We start from the raw sequence: 16,053 nt of genomic DNA on the forward strand, positions 1-16,053 counted from the left end.
ACATAAGTAAAATAATTGTTGCTAATCCTTTTCTATCATTTAAACGATCTATTTTAAAATATGCTGATTTATTAAAAGCTTCTTCTGGAATAGGAATTTCCATTAATTTTAATTAAATCAAAAATATTTTAAAGTTCTTTTCCCCAAAAAAAATTTCTTTTTTCATTTATTACGTTTTATTTTCTTTATTTTTTTCTTATTCAAAAAGAATAATAGTTAGTTGTAAATATTTCATAATTAAAACATCTTTTAATCATATTAAAATGGTTTGTGGTATCAAATTTCTTTTATTTCTCTTGTGTTGTCTTAAAGATCAATTAAAACCCTTCATATCATTTTTCCTACAAAATCAGGAATTTCTCTAATTATTAAGAACTTTAAAATAAAAAAAAAAATCTTAAACGTTAGATTGTTTAATGTCGAACGAAGACACTCCGAAAGTGATATTAAGCACATACCCAACAAATTTGATGATAAACCAACCAGCAACAATTCGTTATCAAACACTTCGAAAATTAGTTACAGGATTTGAAAAAGTAGGTGCAGTTGCATCAAGTGAAAAATTAACAGAGGCAGTGTTTCGTGTATTAATAAGCAATGAGGCAGATAAAACTTATAAAGATGCATTAATTCAAATTGTTCCTAAATTAGTTAAAGTATTAATGAAAGGACCAGATGCAAATGAAAAAACAAAATCGAGATGTATTCAATGTTTTATTCAACCATTATCTGACTTTTTAGTTGGAACAGAGAGTTCTGCATTAATAAAATCATCAGCAGCAAGAGCATTAGTAGCAGCATATTCATATCTTGATGATGATACATTTAAATATTTTCTTGTTCCAGTTGTTAGAGGATCATTTACAGAAGAAGACTATCAAGAAACAACAGTTGTTGATGTTGTATTAGGAATAATGCCAAGATTAGTAGAAAGTGATTATGGATGGATTGCACATGGTATTGAAATATTTTATGGAAATGAAACATATAGTTATAGAAAAGAAGCACTTAGAATGATTTGTTATTTGGCAAGTAATAAATTTAACAAAGAAGCAATGCAAAAATATATTATGAAAATTTATTTAAAAATCCCTCATGATAAAGCATGGATTATTAGAAGAGAATTTGTTAGATCAATGGAATATGTAATTGATAAAATCTTTGATGAAGATGTTGATAATGTATATAATCAATATATTGAACTTACTCATGATGAACAAAAACAAGTTATTGCTGGATGTATTGAAATATTACCAACAATCATTAGAAATGAAAGAATCCAATATAAAATGAAAGAATTAAATTTTATTGATATATTTAGAAAACTTACAAATTTTAATGATAATGTTGATGTTTGTCTTATTAAGATAATTCCTTATCTTATTCAATTATATCCTGAAGAAGAAGAATATTTTCTTAATCTTATGGAAAAGAGTTGTGATTCAATAGAAGAAATTATGAGAAATACTGTTAATATTATTTTTAAACAAGTATTTGATCTTGCACATAATAAAAATATCTTACTTAATATTTTTGAGAAATTAGCTAATGATCAAAGTGCAGGTATTAAAAGTGAAATGAGAAGATATATTTGTGATGTATTATCATTAGATCCGGGAAGATTTAGTGAATTATTTAGAAATCTTGTTGAAGAAAGTAATTTCAGAGTGAAAGTTAGTATTGCACAACATCTTCCAATATTAAGAACAATGTCATTTTATGATGATGTACTTGTTAAACTAACAATGAGTGGATTTTTTGGTGTTCGAGAAGTTGCTTTAAAGGAAGTTGAAAATTATTTAAAAGAAAATGAAAGTAAAAGAAGTGTATTATTTAATCAATTCTTGACATATCAAAAAGGTAATTGTCATCAACGACAAGCGTTTGTTACTTTTTCTTTTATTTTTAAAATATTATTTTAAGGAAATAAATAATGTATAGTTTGGCTTATGCATTTGTTGCTGTAAGTAAAGGAAATGAACAATATTCAACAAAAGTTACTCCAAACTTAATTTTAATGTTAGACGATCCTATTTCTAATGTTAGAATTAGTACTTTAATTGCGTTAGGAAAACTTCATTCATCTTCACAAGATATAAAATTTGCACTTTCAACATTATTAAAGAATGAACATGACACTGATGTTCACAATATCGCAGAACAAGTATATGCGAGGATTTGTTAAGTTTGATGTATTATCAACTTTTTAATGTTAAATTTTTCTTTTTCTATGTTATTTATAACTATTTTTATTTTTTTTTGTTTAGTAATGATAAATTTCTAAAAATAAAAAACCAAAAAAAATTTTAATTTGAGTTGGTCAAGGATAAAAAGTAATTCAAAAAGAGAAGAAGATAGAGTTCTAAACAAAAATAAATAACGATAGAAGGACAAAACCAGAGTAAAAAGAATATTTTCAATGAACGAGATTTAAAAATAAAATAATAAATCCAATTTTTGGAATGAAAAAAAGAAAAATCTAACAAAAAAATAATCAGTTTACAAACATGAATATTATTATAATTTCATTGATTTGTATAGTATATGCACAACATAGGGCATGGTGTGATACAGATGATAATGGTAGATTACAATATATTGAAGATCCTGAATGGAAATGTATTTACAAAGAAGAGAATTATACATATCATGGATTTATAATTGCTTCAAATGATAAAAAAGAGATATTTGAAGTATACCCAGATTGTTGTTCACCTCATGAAGATGAAAGACAAACATGGAGAAATACATTTACTGTTATAGATGATTATCTTATAAAACCAAAAGAATTAAGATTTGTTTTTGTTGGTAGAGAATTTAAAAGAGAACATACGTTAATTACAATTGATGAAAAATTAACAGGTATTGATTGGTATATTAATACAGATAATATAATTCCTCGTTCTACTATTACTCTTAAAGGTAGGAATGAAGATACAGAATTACATCCATATTATATTGAAGCTGTTACTTATAGATTCAATATTACTAGTCCATCCACTAATGTAAGAGAAACTGTTTATTTGAATTTTACAGCAGGGTTTTCACCATTTGTAAATATAAGTGAAAATATTCAAGTTAAATTAATAAACCAAAGTGATGATATTGATGAATGTCAGTATAGATATACTAAAAGTAGTTCTGTATTTAATATGGGAACAGACAATTCCAATTTAAAAGTGATTAATATTTGTAATGCAGGTATTCATCAGAGAATGGCAATTTGTAAAAAAGATGTTCCAGACAATTTTATAGATTGTAGTTGTCAATATGAAAATTTCGAGTATGTCAATCATGCAATGGATTGTACTTATCTTAGTGAATATTATACATTTAAACTACGTCCGTTACAAGAATTTATTCCACATGAATATTTGTGGAATAGTTTAAGTACTGAAGGTGTTGAAACTCAACTCACTATTCCTAAAGGAAAGAATATGACATTTCAAGGAAATGTTGTATTACCGTCTGCACCTTTATTTATTTCAGGAACAGTTTATTTCGTTGGAGGAATAACTGTACAAAGAACAGATGCCTTATATGATCTTGGGAACTTCTTTATTTCAAGCATAACTATTGAAGCAAATATCGATGAATCTCCTATTTTTTTTATTGGTAAATGTGCTATGGAACCAGATGAATGTAATAAATTGTTTATGGAAACTGAAATAAAAGAAGAAAATTGTGGTGGTACAAAATCAAGATTTATTCCATATAATAGTACTCTTGGGTGTAAATGTATACAAAAAGGAAAAAATACTTATATTCAATCTGACTGTTCTATTTCATCAAAACAACGTCTAAATAGATTAGAATTAGTACTTACAGGAGATTATGAAAGTGGAAGTGATTCTGTTTATTGGAAAAATTTAAATATAAAGCCATTGAACATTCCTCCTAATAATAGTATCTCTATAACTGGTAAAGAAATAATTGTTGAAGGAGATTGTGATTTCACAAGTCTTAGTACAATTCAACTTCATAGCATATTAAGGTGTGGTAGACTTATTATGAATTCAAAAACAAGAATTGTTGGATATAATGGAAGTGAATTAAGAACTTACTCTATTGAAATTAATGGTGAAGTAAATAACCTTAATGAAGATGCTCTTATTCATATGTCCGAAGGAAAATTTTCTTCTGATAGTTCTTTGGTATTAACTCTTACTACTACAAACACTAAATGTTTTGAATTAGCTAGTTCTTTTCTTGATTTAAATTCTGGAATGAATGGTATTAATGTCACAAATAATGAATACACAATTCTAGTTCTTGACAGAATAGTTAGGGTATGTCCCAAAGATAACTTGGATGATAAAATTAAATGTTATCCAGCTGAATCTAGTTTAGAGGTATTTAAATATGACCAATGCCCATGTGATGGTGAGCATTGTTTCTATTATATGGATCAATTGAAATATAAACATATTATGCTTCGTAATGATAGATCATTAACTGGTACTATTAACGCTGACACAGATCTAATTATTGGCTCTTATGGGCATGCGTCTATTCTCAGTATTAATGCAATTAATAGTGTAACACTTACATTAAAAGGAGATTTAACTTTTAACTACGTATCAAAATTATTTAATACTTTTATTGTTGATGGTGGAAGAGTAGTGGTTAGTGGAAATAAAATAAACGCCTTTGTCATCTCTATTAAAAGTAGTAGTTCCATTGCTTTTACCAGTAAAACAACTTTTATCAAGTTAGATGCCAAAAAATCTATTGACATTAAAATGACTGATGGAGTTGTGTCAATGCAAACAGGAAGGTTGAATGACCTTAATGGTAAAATTGTAGCAGACAATACAGATGGGTGTATGGTTGGTGTATTTTCTAGTAATAGTTACAGTTGTCTAAGTTGTGGAGAAGGAATAATTAATGGAACTTGTGTACCACACGTTGAACTTGAAAATTGTCAATCATATCACACTTTAGGTTATTGTACTGAATGTAGTGATGGATATTATTTTTCAAACAATAAAAATGTTCAGGAGTGTTTGTCTTGCTCTTCATTGACTAATTGTAAGAAATGTCTTAATGATACATATTGTTTACAATGTGAAGATGGATACACATTGTCAGATGACGGGTGTAGTAAAGAAATTGCTCAAGATTGTTTACTTTATTATAATAATAAGTGTGTTAAATGTGCTGAAGGTAAATATTCTATTGATGGTGTTAGTTGCACAGGAGACTGTCAAAAGAATTGTGTTCAATGTTATAAAAGTGATAATGAAAAAAGTAAATGTACTATATGTAAAGACGGATTTATTTTATTTAATAATGAATGTTTAAGTACTACTGATGTTAGCAATTCAATAAAATTTAATTCAATTGTAGGTAATACTGGTGTAGAGTGTGAATCAGGTTATGTCCTTGTTGATGGGTCATGTCAAAGTTGTTCTTCATATCATCATGATGAAGATTGTAATTTATGTGATTTAAACCAATGCCTGTCTTGTAAAACTAAGTTGCTATTAAATGGTATTTGTACTTTAAGTTCGGACAATTGTAATAGTATAACAAATTCAAAATGTTTCTTATGTAAAGAACAGTATTACAAAAAAGAAAATTGTCAAAAATGTGGACAAGGTTGTAAAGTATGCGATGAAACAGGAACATGTCTTGAATGTATTAATGAATCAGCTTTGTTAAAAGGAGAGATTTGTGAAGATAAAGAAACAGTTACAACTCAATCTTTAACAGAAATTGAATTTGATATAACATTTGAAGAATGTGATATTATTCGTTATGGGTCATGTCTACGATGTAAAGATGGATATTATGCATCAAATGGAATCTGTAAAAAATGTGATGAGAATTGCGGTTCATGTGTAATTAACTCAACGTATTGTATGTCGTGTCCAAGTGGAGGATATGTACTAAGTGAAAATACTTGTTATTTAGGAAATGAACTTGCAGTTTCATGTAAACAAAAAACATTAAGTAAACTAGGATGTGCTGTTTGTAATGATGGATATTATAAAAAAGGTTCTTTATGTTATGGTTGTCCAAATTCAATGGAAACATGTTTTGGACCTAACCATGCAATTAGTTGTAAAAAAGATTATTTCTTATACAAAATGCAGTGTGAAGCTTATGAAGATCTTGAACACTGCAATACAACATATGAATATGGATGTCGTACCTGTGTTGATGGGTATTATTTATTTGACTACCATTGTATAAAATGCAGTGATAATTGTCATCAATGTAGAGGAGAAGAATGTAGTATATGTGATAATGATTATATTAATAGTAAAGGGGTATGTAAATATTTTAAAACAACAGAACATTGTAAAGCAGCTAATGGAATTGAATGTACTAAATGTGAAAGAAATTATATGGTACAAAATGGTGAATGTAAAAAGAAATCATATTGGTATATATATATGATTATCGGAATATGTATTCTTTTTATTATATTAATTTTTGTAGTTGTTGGAGCGTATTATTATTTCAAGAAGAGTATGAAGATTAAGCAAAATGATATTATGAAAATTAAAGATTTAAAAGAAAGAGACATTGAGTTGGTTTATGCTTGTGATTTCTTAATTACAGACCATCCTAGTTTTGAATTCTTTGATGAAGATCAATTAATTGTTGGAGAAACAAGAGAATTTAACCAAATTGTTGGTAATGTAGGAAAAGAAAGAATTAAATTACAACCAACTGTAGTTATAAATGAAAAAATAGAATTAACTATAGAACCAAAGTTAGTCATTTTAAGTAAAGGTAAATGTGTTACTTTTCACTATACAATTAAACCACTTTGTTCTACCCATATTACCGAATCTGTTATGATTAATATTCTTCATTTTAATGATAATAGAGAAGAGTCTTTGAAAGTTGATATTGAAGGAATGACTAATATTACTAATATACTTGACTTTGATGAATTAGAGATAAAAAAGAAAGTTGGTGAAGGTTCTTTTGGTATTGTCTATAAAGGAATTTTCAGAGGGGAGAGTGTTGCTATCAAAACTCTAAAATCTGATTCGATGTTAGATGAACAATTAGATGAATTTAAAAAAGAGGTATCTATGTTAGATAAATTTAGAAGTGAGTACATAGTTCATTTCTATGGAGCAGTATTTATTCCTAATAAAATATGTATGGTAACAGAATATGCCAAGTACGGATCTTTATATCATCTTATATTTAAACAAGGAATGAAAAAATTACCTAAAGAAGCTGTTAGAATCAAGATTTGTATGGATGCTGCAAGAGGAATTGAATATCTTCATCAAAATGGAATATTACATAGAGATATTAAACCAGATAATCTTCTTATATTCTCATTAGATAAAAATGTTCCTGTATTTGCTAAAATAACAGACTTTGGATCATCAAGAAATATTAATTCAATGATGACTAATATGACTTTTACTAAAGGTATTGGTACACCAGTTTATATGGCTCCTGAAGTACTTGATCAAAGCAGATATAAAACAGCTGCAGATGTATTTTCATTATCTGTAACAATGTTTGAAACAATGAAATGGGGACCTGCCTATCCAAAAGAACAATTTAAATATCCTTGGCAAATTGCACAATTTGTTTGTGATAAAAAACGTCCTACTAAACCAGATGATATGAGACAAGAAATTTATGACATTATTTCCAATGGATGGTTAGATGATAGTCGATGTAGATCAAGTATAGAAACTATTGTCCAACAATTGGGAAAGTACAATACAGTTTATCAATAATTCAATTAATTTCATGTAAAAATATTAACATCCAAGAAATAAAAAAGTAGTAGAATTAATAAATGAATGATAAATAATCTTTTATAGAATAACTACCATAAAGGTGGAGATTCTAACCACAAAGAAGGTGCTACAGAATCAAGCCAATTAAGAAGCTCATTTGTTAAATTTATTTGAATATCTTTAGATAAAAATAGATTAGATAAAGCAACAAATTCTATATCACCTGTTCTATTATGTAATAAATAATAATAATCTGATTTAATAAATTCATTAGTATAATTTCTTGAAAATGCATTTGCAATATCTCTTTTCATTTGTTTTGTTAAATTTCCTTCAATATACATTTGATGATTTTTAGATACTACTAAAGCCAATAATTTATTTTCTAATCTCATTGGACATTTTAAAATAACATCTTCAAGAGAAATGTCTTTTAAATATGATTCAATATCAATACATAACATATTTAATGAAACAATTGACTCAGGTAATGTTGAAATTGCAACAATAGTAACTCCTTCTTTTATAAAATCAAAATAACTCTGAACAAATCCATCTTCATTAAAATCAGATAAACATATTGGTTGAAGAACTTTCTTTCCTACTCTTTTCATTGTATTAATATGAGTAATTAATGTTATTATGTCACGTGAAGATAATTTTGCATTATTTCTTCCACGTGCAAATATAATTTGTTCATTTTTAAAAATTAAAACAAAGATAATACCATCTTTATCCATTTGTTTTTCTATAACTTTTACTGAAGATTCAATACGTTCTTCAATAAATTTTCTTTGTTCAGATAGAAGGGGATAAATTGTTGTACAATTAACACTACATCCAATACAATTATTAGCTGTTTTTAATGCATTTTTAAGTAATGAATAATGTCCACTAATTACTCTTCTTACATCATAATTACTAGAAGAATCTAACGTTTGTTTTATTGTTGGCAATGGAATAAATGAATGAAGTACATGAGATACAATAGAACATTGTGCACGTAGGACTTTACAACTTTCGTTAGTTTGAGAAATAATACAATACCATAGTGGTGAATCTGTTTCAAATATTATTACTGCTTCATTAATAATTTTAACTTCTTTAATAGGATCATTATTGGTGTATGATATAATCCCTGTTAATGTTGCACAGTATGATGATAAAAGAAGCACATTTCCATATCTTGAAAATACTGGTTTACCAGCTGGTGTAAATACCATGCACTGTTTTTTATGTAAATGAAATTGTGGATCAGTTGGATCTTCTTCGTAGTGATGAAGCCATTGTTCCTTTTGGTCTTCTTCCATAATAAAAGAACTAATATTTAAAGTTCCCTTTTAAATTTTTTTCTAATGCTTTTAAACAAAATCAAATAATACAATTAAAAGAATTGAATTAAAGACCATTTGAACCAGATGCAAATCGTTGTGATGTCATTTGGTGACTCATTTTATCTAAGCACTGAACCTCAATTTCTTTTGGACCAACTACATGATTAACATAACTAAATAAAGTCTTCCCTTCTATAAAACGTCCGTTTTGATTTAATTTAATAAAAACACTAACAGGCCCAGGTGCATGTGGTGGTGTAATTGCAGTAATTGTATTGGTATTAATATATTGTCCAACAACTTCTAAAGTCCCAAATCGAACAATATACCTTCCATTTGACTCAGGGAAATTCCCTTGTAATGTGACATGTGTACCACCTGATGTATACCCTTCTTGAGGATGAATGTCATTAATTTCTAAAGTTGAATGACTAATAAAATACCGAAGTTTACTTGTATCTTTAAGTGATAAATCATTTAAAGAAAGTAATGGATCAACAATCTCTCCATTATATACAAAACATATTGTCTCTTTTGAAATTCTTTTACTATAAGAAATTAACTGGGCAATCTCATCTATTGTCTCAACTTTTTCAGTTATTTGAAATTGTTCATAACGCCCATCAATAAAAGTTTCTACAATCATTTTGTTAAATATTTTTTAGTTTTTTTCTAATTATTAGTTATACTTAATTGTTAGTTTGATGTTTTTAAATATTGGTCAATGATGTTATATGAAAAGAATTACGCTATATTTAAGTGATAATTACTTTCAATACCTTCTCATTTACAAAAATATATTAACAAACTCTAAGATTGGTTTTTATCAATTTTCTTATGTCTTTCTATTCATTTTGTCAAATAAAAATTTAAAATGAAAAGATGAAAAAATAAAGAAAAAAAAACCCTAAATTATTATTTACAATGTCATTACAAACTCAAACACCATTACAATTATTACAATCATTTACTACTCAAACAACTGATTATAAGCAGTTAATTAATTCCAATGGAATTAATGCAATTACACCTCAACAAATTCAACGAATAGAACAATTAAGTGGTAAAGCACCTCATCACTATCTTTCTAGAGGAGTTTTCTTAGCAGAGAAGTCATTAGATAAATTTTTAGATGATGTTGAAGCAAAGAAACCAACTTTTATTTTTATACAAAAATATCCTCAAAAAGAAATTGCTTTAGAAGAGTATGTTACATTAGAATTTGCTCGTTATCTTCAAGACGCTTTTAATGTTCAAGTAATTATTCAAATATTAGATGATATAAAAGTATTAAATAGAGAGGCAACAATAAATGAAGCAAGTAAAATGTCAAATGATTTAATGAAATATATTCTTGCATTTGGATTTAATGAAGATAAAACATTTATTTATACTGATTACCAATATTTTGGAAAAATGTATAGAACAATTTCATTAGTAGAAAAAGCAACTGCTTATAACGTAGTTCAACCATTTTTTAATTTTGAATATTCAGATAATATTGGTAAATTATCATCACCATCAATTATGACAGCTTCAATGTTTTCTCAATCTTATTCTCATTTCTTTTCTTCTCCTGCTCGCTGTTTAGTTCTTGACTCAATAAAAAATGTTCAATTCCATTCAATTATTGATCAAATTGCTTCTACTCTTCATTTCCTTCAACCAAGTGTTCTTTTCCATAAAATGGTTCCTTTATTATCTGGAGTAACTAAATTTGATATACCATCTGATCTCAATTCGATTCTTCTCTCTGATAATGCTAAACAAGTTGAACGTAAAATTAATAAACTTGCTTTTTCTGGAGGAAGAAATACTACTGAAGAACATAGAAAACTCGGTGGTCAATGTGATATTGATGTTTCATTCCAATTACTTAATATCTTCTCTTCTGATGATACACAAGTAAAAGATGTGGAAGAAAAATATTCAAAAGGAGAGTTATTATCTGGAGAACTTAAAAAAATTGTTAGTTCTTCAATGAAAGATTTTATTGTTGCTTATGAAGCTAAGAAGAAACCAATTACAACAGCATATCTTAAAGCTTACATATCAAAAACTAAGTTTTAATTGACTTCTTTTGAAGTAATGAATTAAATTTTAGTTTGTATCTTTTAAGAAAGTCATTGGAACAAAACCAGCTTTAGCCGTTTCTTTATTTGATGCATACCACCATCCTGATAAATGTTTCTCTGAAACAATAACTGTATCTCCTCGTTTAACAGACATCTCTTCCGGACCTTCTGCTTCAAAATCTTTAATTACAGTACAGGTTAAAAATACTCGTTCCATACCTTTAGGGTCATCACTTCTACGAGCATTAAGAGCACCTTCTTGTTTAATAATTAAACCATCTGCATCATATAATGGAAGATAAGTAGGAGTATGGCAATAAGTGTTATTAGAATCACAGAAGGTAACAATATCTTTTTGAGGGTCAATTGAAGATGCTTTTTCATTATATTTATCCATTGATTGTTTAACAACTTCAGGAATACTAGCTAATGAATTAGAGAAGTTCTTTAATATTTCTTTCATAGCTTCTAAATAAGCTACTTCAAATTTATTATAACAGTCTAATATTTCATTTTGGTCAACGTCAAAGAAATGTTTAATTCGTTTATTAGTAGTTTCAACTGAGTTAGTGTAAATTTTATTTTGATCTTCTTTTTTTTCTTTGCAATGATCTCTTTTCTCTTCAAGTGATTTAATCTTTTTATCAATGAGATTATTAGCTTTTCCTTTCTCAATATCTGACTCTGCACTAACAAGGTCTTTATGACATTTAACAAATTTATCTCTTTCTTTTTTTGTAGCATCTTTACATTTCTCTACATCTTTTATTTTATTTTCAGCATCTTGTCTAACTGCTTTAGCAGATTTTTCTACTTCCTTCATTTTAGATTTAAAGTTATCAATTGACGTTGTTAAAACTTCAACTGTTTTCATTTGTCCATCAGCCTCTTCAAATACTGAAGTTAATAGTTGTGTGACAGCTTCTTTTGTAGTTCCATACAAACATTCATTTTCAACATGTTTTTGGAATTCTTGTGCAATTTTAACCATATTTTTACAGTACTCTTTTCTTGTAGACCTTAATTTATCTAATAACTCAGCAAGATCTCCAGCAAATTTGACGTCATGACTTGCATGTTTAAAAACAAATTCAAGATTTCCTTGCAAAGTGGTTTGGAAATTCATTTTCTGTACTTTTCTAGTTTTCCTTTTCTTTAAATTTTGAAACGTATGATCTTTTAAATATAATATTTTCTAGTTCTTTGGAAAAACACTAAAAATTACAATAAAAAACATAAACAAATACTATTCTTTAATTTTAAAACTTAATAATAAAGAATTTATCTTTTTTAATAAGTTAATAAAATAAATTCTTTTATTTAGTTATGGCTTGAGTGATTTGATAGTTCCTAAAAAGAGTATGCATTGCTAGTCATTATTAATTGAAATTTTCAATAACTAAAATTGAGAGAGTTTTTTTAGAATTTATTGAACAAAAAATAACAAAAATTTTTGTTGAATATAAAAATATTCAAAAATGTAAGGACGTTTCGGCGTTGATATCTCCTAAGACACCATTTTCCTAACGCTATCCATTTCGTTTTTAAATTACGTCCTAATACTCTTGCACACTTTCTGGCGGCTTCAACTAATGAGTTTTATCCATGGCAAGTGGCGATCCAATTAAAAGCTTTCAGTTTAATTAATAATTAAATAAAATAAATTACTTATGAAATTATGGGTTTATTTGTATATAAAGAAAATAAAAATATTTAACTATATTTTAATTTAATAAATAAAAATAATAAAAACTAATTTAAAATTATTCAATATACTATATTAATTCATCTTAAAAAATAATTAGAATCGAAGTTCCTAATTATTAAAATGGGAGAATATACTCGTCTAATTTTCCTTCTTGTTCTTCTAAACGCATCTGAGTTTGGAATTGAGTATTTGTGTTTGTTATTTTCATGTTTTACATGAATTAAATGGAAGTAATTAATTTATAGATGCTATTCCATATGCTGCAACTATTTTCAAATTACCATTTTATCTTTCAACAATTATAAGTGTTTTTATTGGACCAGTAATTGGAATTATTGTTCAACTTGTTATTGGTTCATGCAGCGATTGGTTTAACTCTCGTTGGGGTAAACGTCGACCATTTTTATTACTTGGTAATTTAATTGTTATAATTAGTATTGGTATTCAAGTGATTTCAGGAATTGTTGAAGTAGTTTCTCCTTCTAAAGAGAATGATTTTTCCACATTCCAATTTATTTTTCTTGTTTGTTTTATATATATAATATTTTCTTTATATAAGAAGGTTATAGAGAATAACATTAATTATAGATGATCGGTTTATGTTTATTATATGTCGGAACAAATATACTTCAAGTTGTATCAAGAACATTAGTACTAGATATTATTCCTATTGAACATCAACATCCATGTGCATTAATGTTCATTGCTTTATCACTTTTTGCAAGGCTTATTATTCATATTACTTTTCTTATCATTGAGTCAATAGATTATACATCAGGAATAGGTGTTAAAGTACGTTCAATTACTGTACTAGTATTATATTCATTAGCAATTTTTATTGTACCATTAACAAGTACAATTACATTCTTTACTGCAACAGAGAGTTTTATTCCAGCTGATCGTGTTCCTTTATTTATATTTATTAAGAGTTGTTTAAAGTCAATTCTTGCTATTAATCGTTATACTGTTTGTAATTGGTTAATTCTTCTCTTTGGATGGATGTCATTTGTAGCATTTGATTCATGCAATACTGAACTATTCCATTTTTATAGTGTAGTGTTTTATGAAAAATCATTAAATATTATAACACCTGATATAATGTCAAGAATTCAATCAATCATATTTGCCTTTGCTCAACTTGGGTATTGTATCTATATGTTAACTAAAAAACAATATCCGTGGTATATGATGTCTATTTCTAATGCTATTACTTCTTTAATTTCATTTTTACCTTTAACACTATCATCTATTTGTTTTTATTCTTCTATAAGAATAGAATTATTAAATTCATCTAACTTATTGCTAATGATGTCATTAAGTTGTATATTTATTATTCCAGTTGCATTTTCTTCTGCTCAATTATTAAGTATTCCATTTGCTCTATTAAAGAATATTGTTCCATCAAGTCACTTTGGGTTATTTGTAGGTATATTTAATTGCGGGATTATTTTTGCTCAACAATTATTGTATGGATTAAATTATGCATTTTTTGAGTCTTATTATTCATCTCAACATACTATTACTATGAATGATTTTTTTAAACACAAAGATTTAATTCCAATATTTTGTTGTATAGCAATATTGTTATATCTTATTACTTCCATTGCTGCTTATTTTATTCGTTGGGTTTATAATTACCATGATATTAAAGATGGTTTTATTGAAAATACAATGTCTAGTTCTGAGTCTGAAAACTAATTGATTTCATTGCATTTGTGTTTATTAGAATAAGTTAATTTCTATATCTAACTTTTACTTCTCATTTCTTTTTTATTGTTTGGATATTTAATTTAAGGTAGTATTAGTTCTTAAGAAGGAAGAGTAATTTTTTTATTCTTTTTTAATCGAATCTTTTTTAAAAACAGTAAAATTACTTGAATTGTTCTTTTATTCATTCTTTTTCTACTAAACTGAGTACTTAAATTTATTATCTTTATTGTGTTTAATTTATTAATGTCTGTTCTTTATAAAACTATGTAAGTTAAAACAAAAAATATTTCTGGATATATTTATTTCTTATAGAATCAAAATAGTTTTAGTTGTCATATCATCTCTTAAATTTATATTCACAAATTTAAATAATTAAAAAAAGCTTTGTTAAGTTGCAGAAATTTTTATATAAAATTATAAAAGAATTATTAATGATTAATATAAACTAATTTTTAGTATAAAAACTTTATTGTTTAACTCAACTGATAACTTAGATAACAATTCTTCATTTTTACCGAGTTTTTATTCATTGTTTAAGTTAATAAAACATTCACATAAAACTCTTCTTCCAACAATAGCATTGAAATACGAAAAAAGAAATAATACTAAACTAAATAACACAGTCAATTGTTTGTAATTAATGACGCCTACGTCTTCTGGAATCACTCCTTCTTCTACTCCTACTTCTTCTAGTGCGACTATAATACTTGTCAGAACTTCTTGATCGACTTCGTGAATAATGACTTCTTGATCGACTTCGTGAATAATGACTTCTTGATCTATTTCGTGGATAACGACCTCTGGACCTACTTCGTGAATAATGGCCTTTGGATCTACTCCTTGAATAACGCCTTCTTGAATGACTTCTTGAATACCTCGATGAGTCTCGCTGATCCTCAACTCTTCCTCGATCATATGTTTTTTCCTTTTCAATTCCAGTTATTTCATCAAGGTATTTCTTAAGTAAGTCATGCTTCTTTCTATAATTCATCCAAAACCTTTCATTAAGACCATAGTTGAAACAAGACACCAAGGCGTCTGTAACTGTAGTATCTTGCCATGGCTTAACTGGTGGAAGGTCTTTAAAATCATCATCTCCTGTAAATTCATCCCAATGCAAAGCAAACACTCCATTTGGTTTTAATTCTTGTTCCATCATTCCCCATAACTCTGCAAATCGACCAACTAAATTTTGTGGAAATTTTTTATCTCCTAATAAAAACTTTTTGAATATAATGTTTTGATGGTCTTCTTCTTCGGGGTCATATATCTCTGAACATTCTGAATTATCTATGTTATCAATTGTTTCTTCTTTTAATTCTTCCTTTAATTCTTCTTTTATTTCTTCTTTTATTTCTTCTTTTATTTCTTTCTTTGACTCTTCTTTTGTTAAAGATGTACTCATCTAAAATAATAAATAATTATTTCTTTTTAAATTCTTTTATTTTATTTTTTCTTTTTTTTTATAGAAAATAGGAAAGTTAATGATAAGATGTGATTTA

At 26.8% G+C, this 16,053-nt stretch overlaps 9 protein-coding genes across 9 annotated transcripts in view, besides 12 other annotated features; 5 read left to right on the forward strand and 4 right to left on the reverse strand.

Annotated features, from left to right (window-relative positions):
- The window catches only part of EDI_340450 (uncharacterized protein), a gene marked incomplete at both ends in the record, with an annotated part of 609 nt that extends 599 nt beyond the window's left edge, over window positions 1-10 (forward strand). Inside the window, one exon of the mRNA XM_001733363.1 lies at window positions 1-10. This exon is cut by the window's left edge and continues 599 nt beyond it. Within this exon, the coding sequence (XP_001733415.1) occupies window positions 1-10 (10 nt within the window).
- A 91-nt stretch (window positions 11-101) lies between these two features.
- Window positions 102-133: a sequence feature (AT_rich).
- A 283-nt stretch (window positions 134-416) lies between these two features.
- EDI_340560 (uncharacterized protein) lies at window positions 417-2,185 on the forward strand (the record flags this gene model as incomplete). The annotated part of the gene is made up of 2 exons (XM_001738253.1): window positions 417-1,882; window positions 1,942-2,185. The coding sequence occupies 2 exons, from the start codon at window positions 417-419 to the stop codon at window positions 2,183-2,185; spliced, it is 1,710 nt and encodes a 569-aa protein (XP_001738305.1).
- Window positions 1,060-1,090: a sequence feature (AT_rich).
- Window positions 1,898-1,922: a sequence feature (AT_rich).
- An 18-nt stretch (window positions 2,186-2,203) lies between the features above and the next one.
- Window positions 2,204-2,313: a sequence feature (AT_rich).
- Window positions 2,314-2,428: 115 nt separating this feature from the next.
- Window positions 2,429-2,450: a sequence feature (AT_rich).
- Window positions 2,451-2,507: 57 nt separating this feature from the next.
- EDI_340570 (protein serine/threonine kinase, putative) lies at window positions 2,508-7,721 on the forward strand (the record flags this gene model as incomplete). Its single annotated transcript, XM_001738254.1, has 1 exon — window positions 2,508-7,721. One exon carries the CDS (start codon window positions 2,508-2,510, stop codon window positions 7,719-7,721), a length of 5,214 nt encoding a protein of 1,737 aa, XP_001738306.1.
- Window positions 7,722-7,813: 92 nt separating this feature from the next.
- On the reverse strand, window positions 7,814-9,034 carry EDI_340580 (vacuolar fusion protein MON1, putative; the record flags this gene model as incomplete). Its single annotated transcript, XM_001738255.1, has 1 exon — window positions 7,814-9,034. The coding sequence occupies one exon, from the start codon at window positions 9,032-9,034 to the stop codon at window positions 7,814-7,816; it is 1,221 nt and encodes a 406-aa protein (XP_001738307.1).
- An 88-nt stretch (window positions 9,035-9,122) lies between these two features.
- EDI_340590 (uncharacterized protein) lies at window positions 9,123-9,704 on the reverse strand (the record flags this gene model as incomplete). The annotated part of the gene is made up of 1 exon (XM_001738256.1): window positions 9,123-9,704. The coding sequence occupies one exon, from the start codon at window positions 9,702-9,704 to the stop codon at window positions 9,123-9,125; it is 582 nt and encodes a 193-aa protein (XP_001738308.1).
- Window positions 9,705-9,982: 278 nt separating this feature from the next.
- Window positions 9,983-11,128, forward strand: EDI_340600 (tryptophanyl-tRNA synthetase, cytoplasmic, putative; the record flags this gene model as incomplete). The annotated part of the gene is made up of 1 exon (XM_001738257.1): window positions 9,983-11,128. The coding sequence occupies one exon, from the start codon at window positions 9,983-9,985 to the stop codon at window positions 11,126-11,128; it is 1,146 nt and encodes a 381-aa protein (XP_001738309.1).
- A 30-nt stretch (window positions 11,129-11,158) lies between these two features.
- EDI_340610 (uncharacterized protein) lies at window positions 11,159-12,259 on the reverse strand (the record flags this gene model as incomplete). The annotated part of the gene is made up of 1 exon (XM_001738258.1): window positions 11,159-12,259. One exon carries the CDS (start codon window positions 12,257-12,259, stop codon window positions 11,159-11,161), a length of 1,101 nt encoding a protein of 366 aa, XP_001738310.1.
- An 89-nt stretch (window positions 12,260-12,348) lies between these two features.
- Window positions 12,349-12,456: a sequence feature (AT_rich).
- Window positions 12,457-12,771: 315 nt separating this feature from the next.
- Window positions 12,772-12,937: a sequence feature (AT_rich).
- A 24-nt stretch (window positions 12,938-12,961) lies between these two features.
- EDI_340620 (uncharacterized protein) lies at window positions 12,962-14,539 on the forward strand (the record flags this gene model as incomplete). The annotated part of the gene is made up of 3 exons (XM_001738259.1): window positions 12,962-13,034; window positions 13,087-13,364; window positions 13,430-14,539. 3 exons carry the CDS (start codon window positions 12,962-12,964, stop codon window positions 14,537-14,539), a joined length of 1,461 nt encoding a protein of 486 aa, XP_001738311.1.
- Window positions 13,370-13,399: a sequence feature (AT_rich).
- Window positions 14,540-14,895: 356 nt separating the features above from the next.
- Window positions 14,896-14,932: a sequence feature (AT_rich).
- A 17-nt stretch (window positions 14,933-14,949) lies between these two features.
- Window positions 14,950-15,015: a sequence feature (AT_rich).
- A 173-nt stretch (window positions 15,016-15,188) lies between these two features.
- EDI_340630 (uncharacterized protein) lies at window positions 15,189-15,956 on the reverse strand (the record flags this gene model as incomplete). The annotated part of the gene is made up of 1 exon (XM_001738260.1): window positions 15,189-15,956. The coding sequence occupies one exon, from the start codon at window positions 15,954-15,956 to the stop codon at window positions 15,189-15,191; it is 768 nt and encodes a 255-aa protein (XP_001738312.1).
- Window positions 15,857-15,927: a microsatellite.
- A 1-nt stretch (window position 15,957) lies between the features above and the next one.
- Window positions 15,958-16,019: a sequence feature (AT_rich).
- Window positions 16,020-16,053: the final 34 nt, after the last annotated feature.

The sequence above is a fragment of the Entamoeba dispar genome, genomic scaffold (assembly GCF_000209125.1).
Source record: "Entamoeba dispar SAW760 scf_1105229461203 genomic scaffold, whole genome shotgun sequence".
Lineage (NCBI taxonomy): Eukaryota > Evosea > Mastigamoebida > Endamoebidae > Entamoeba > Entamoeba dispar.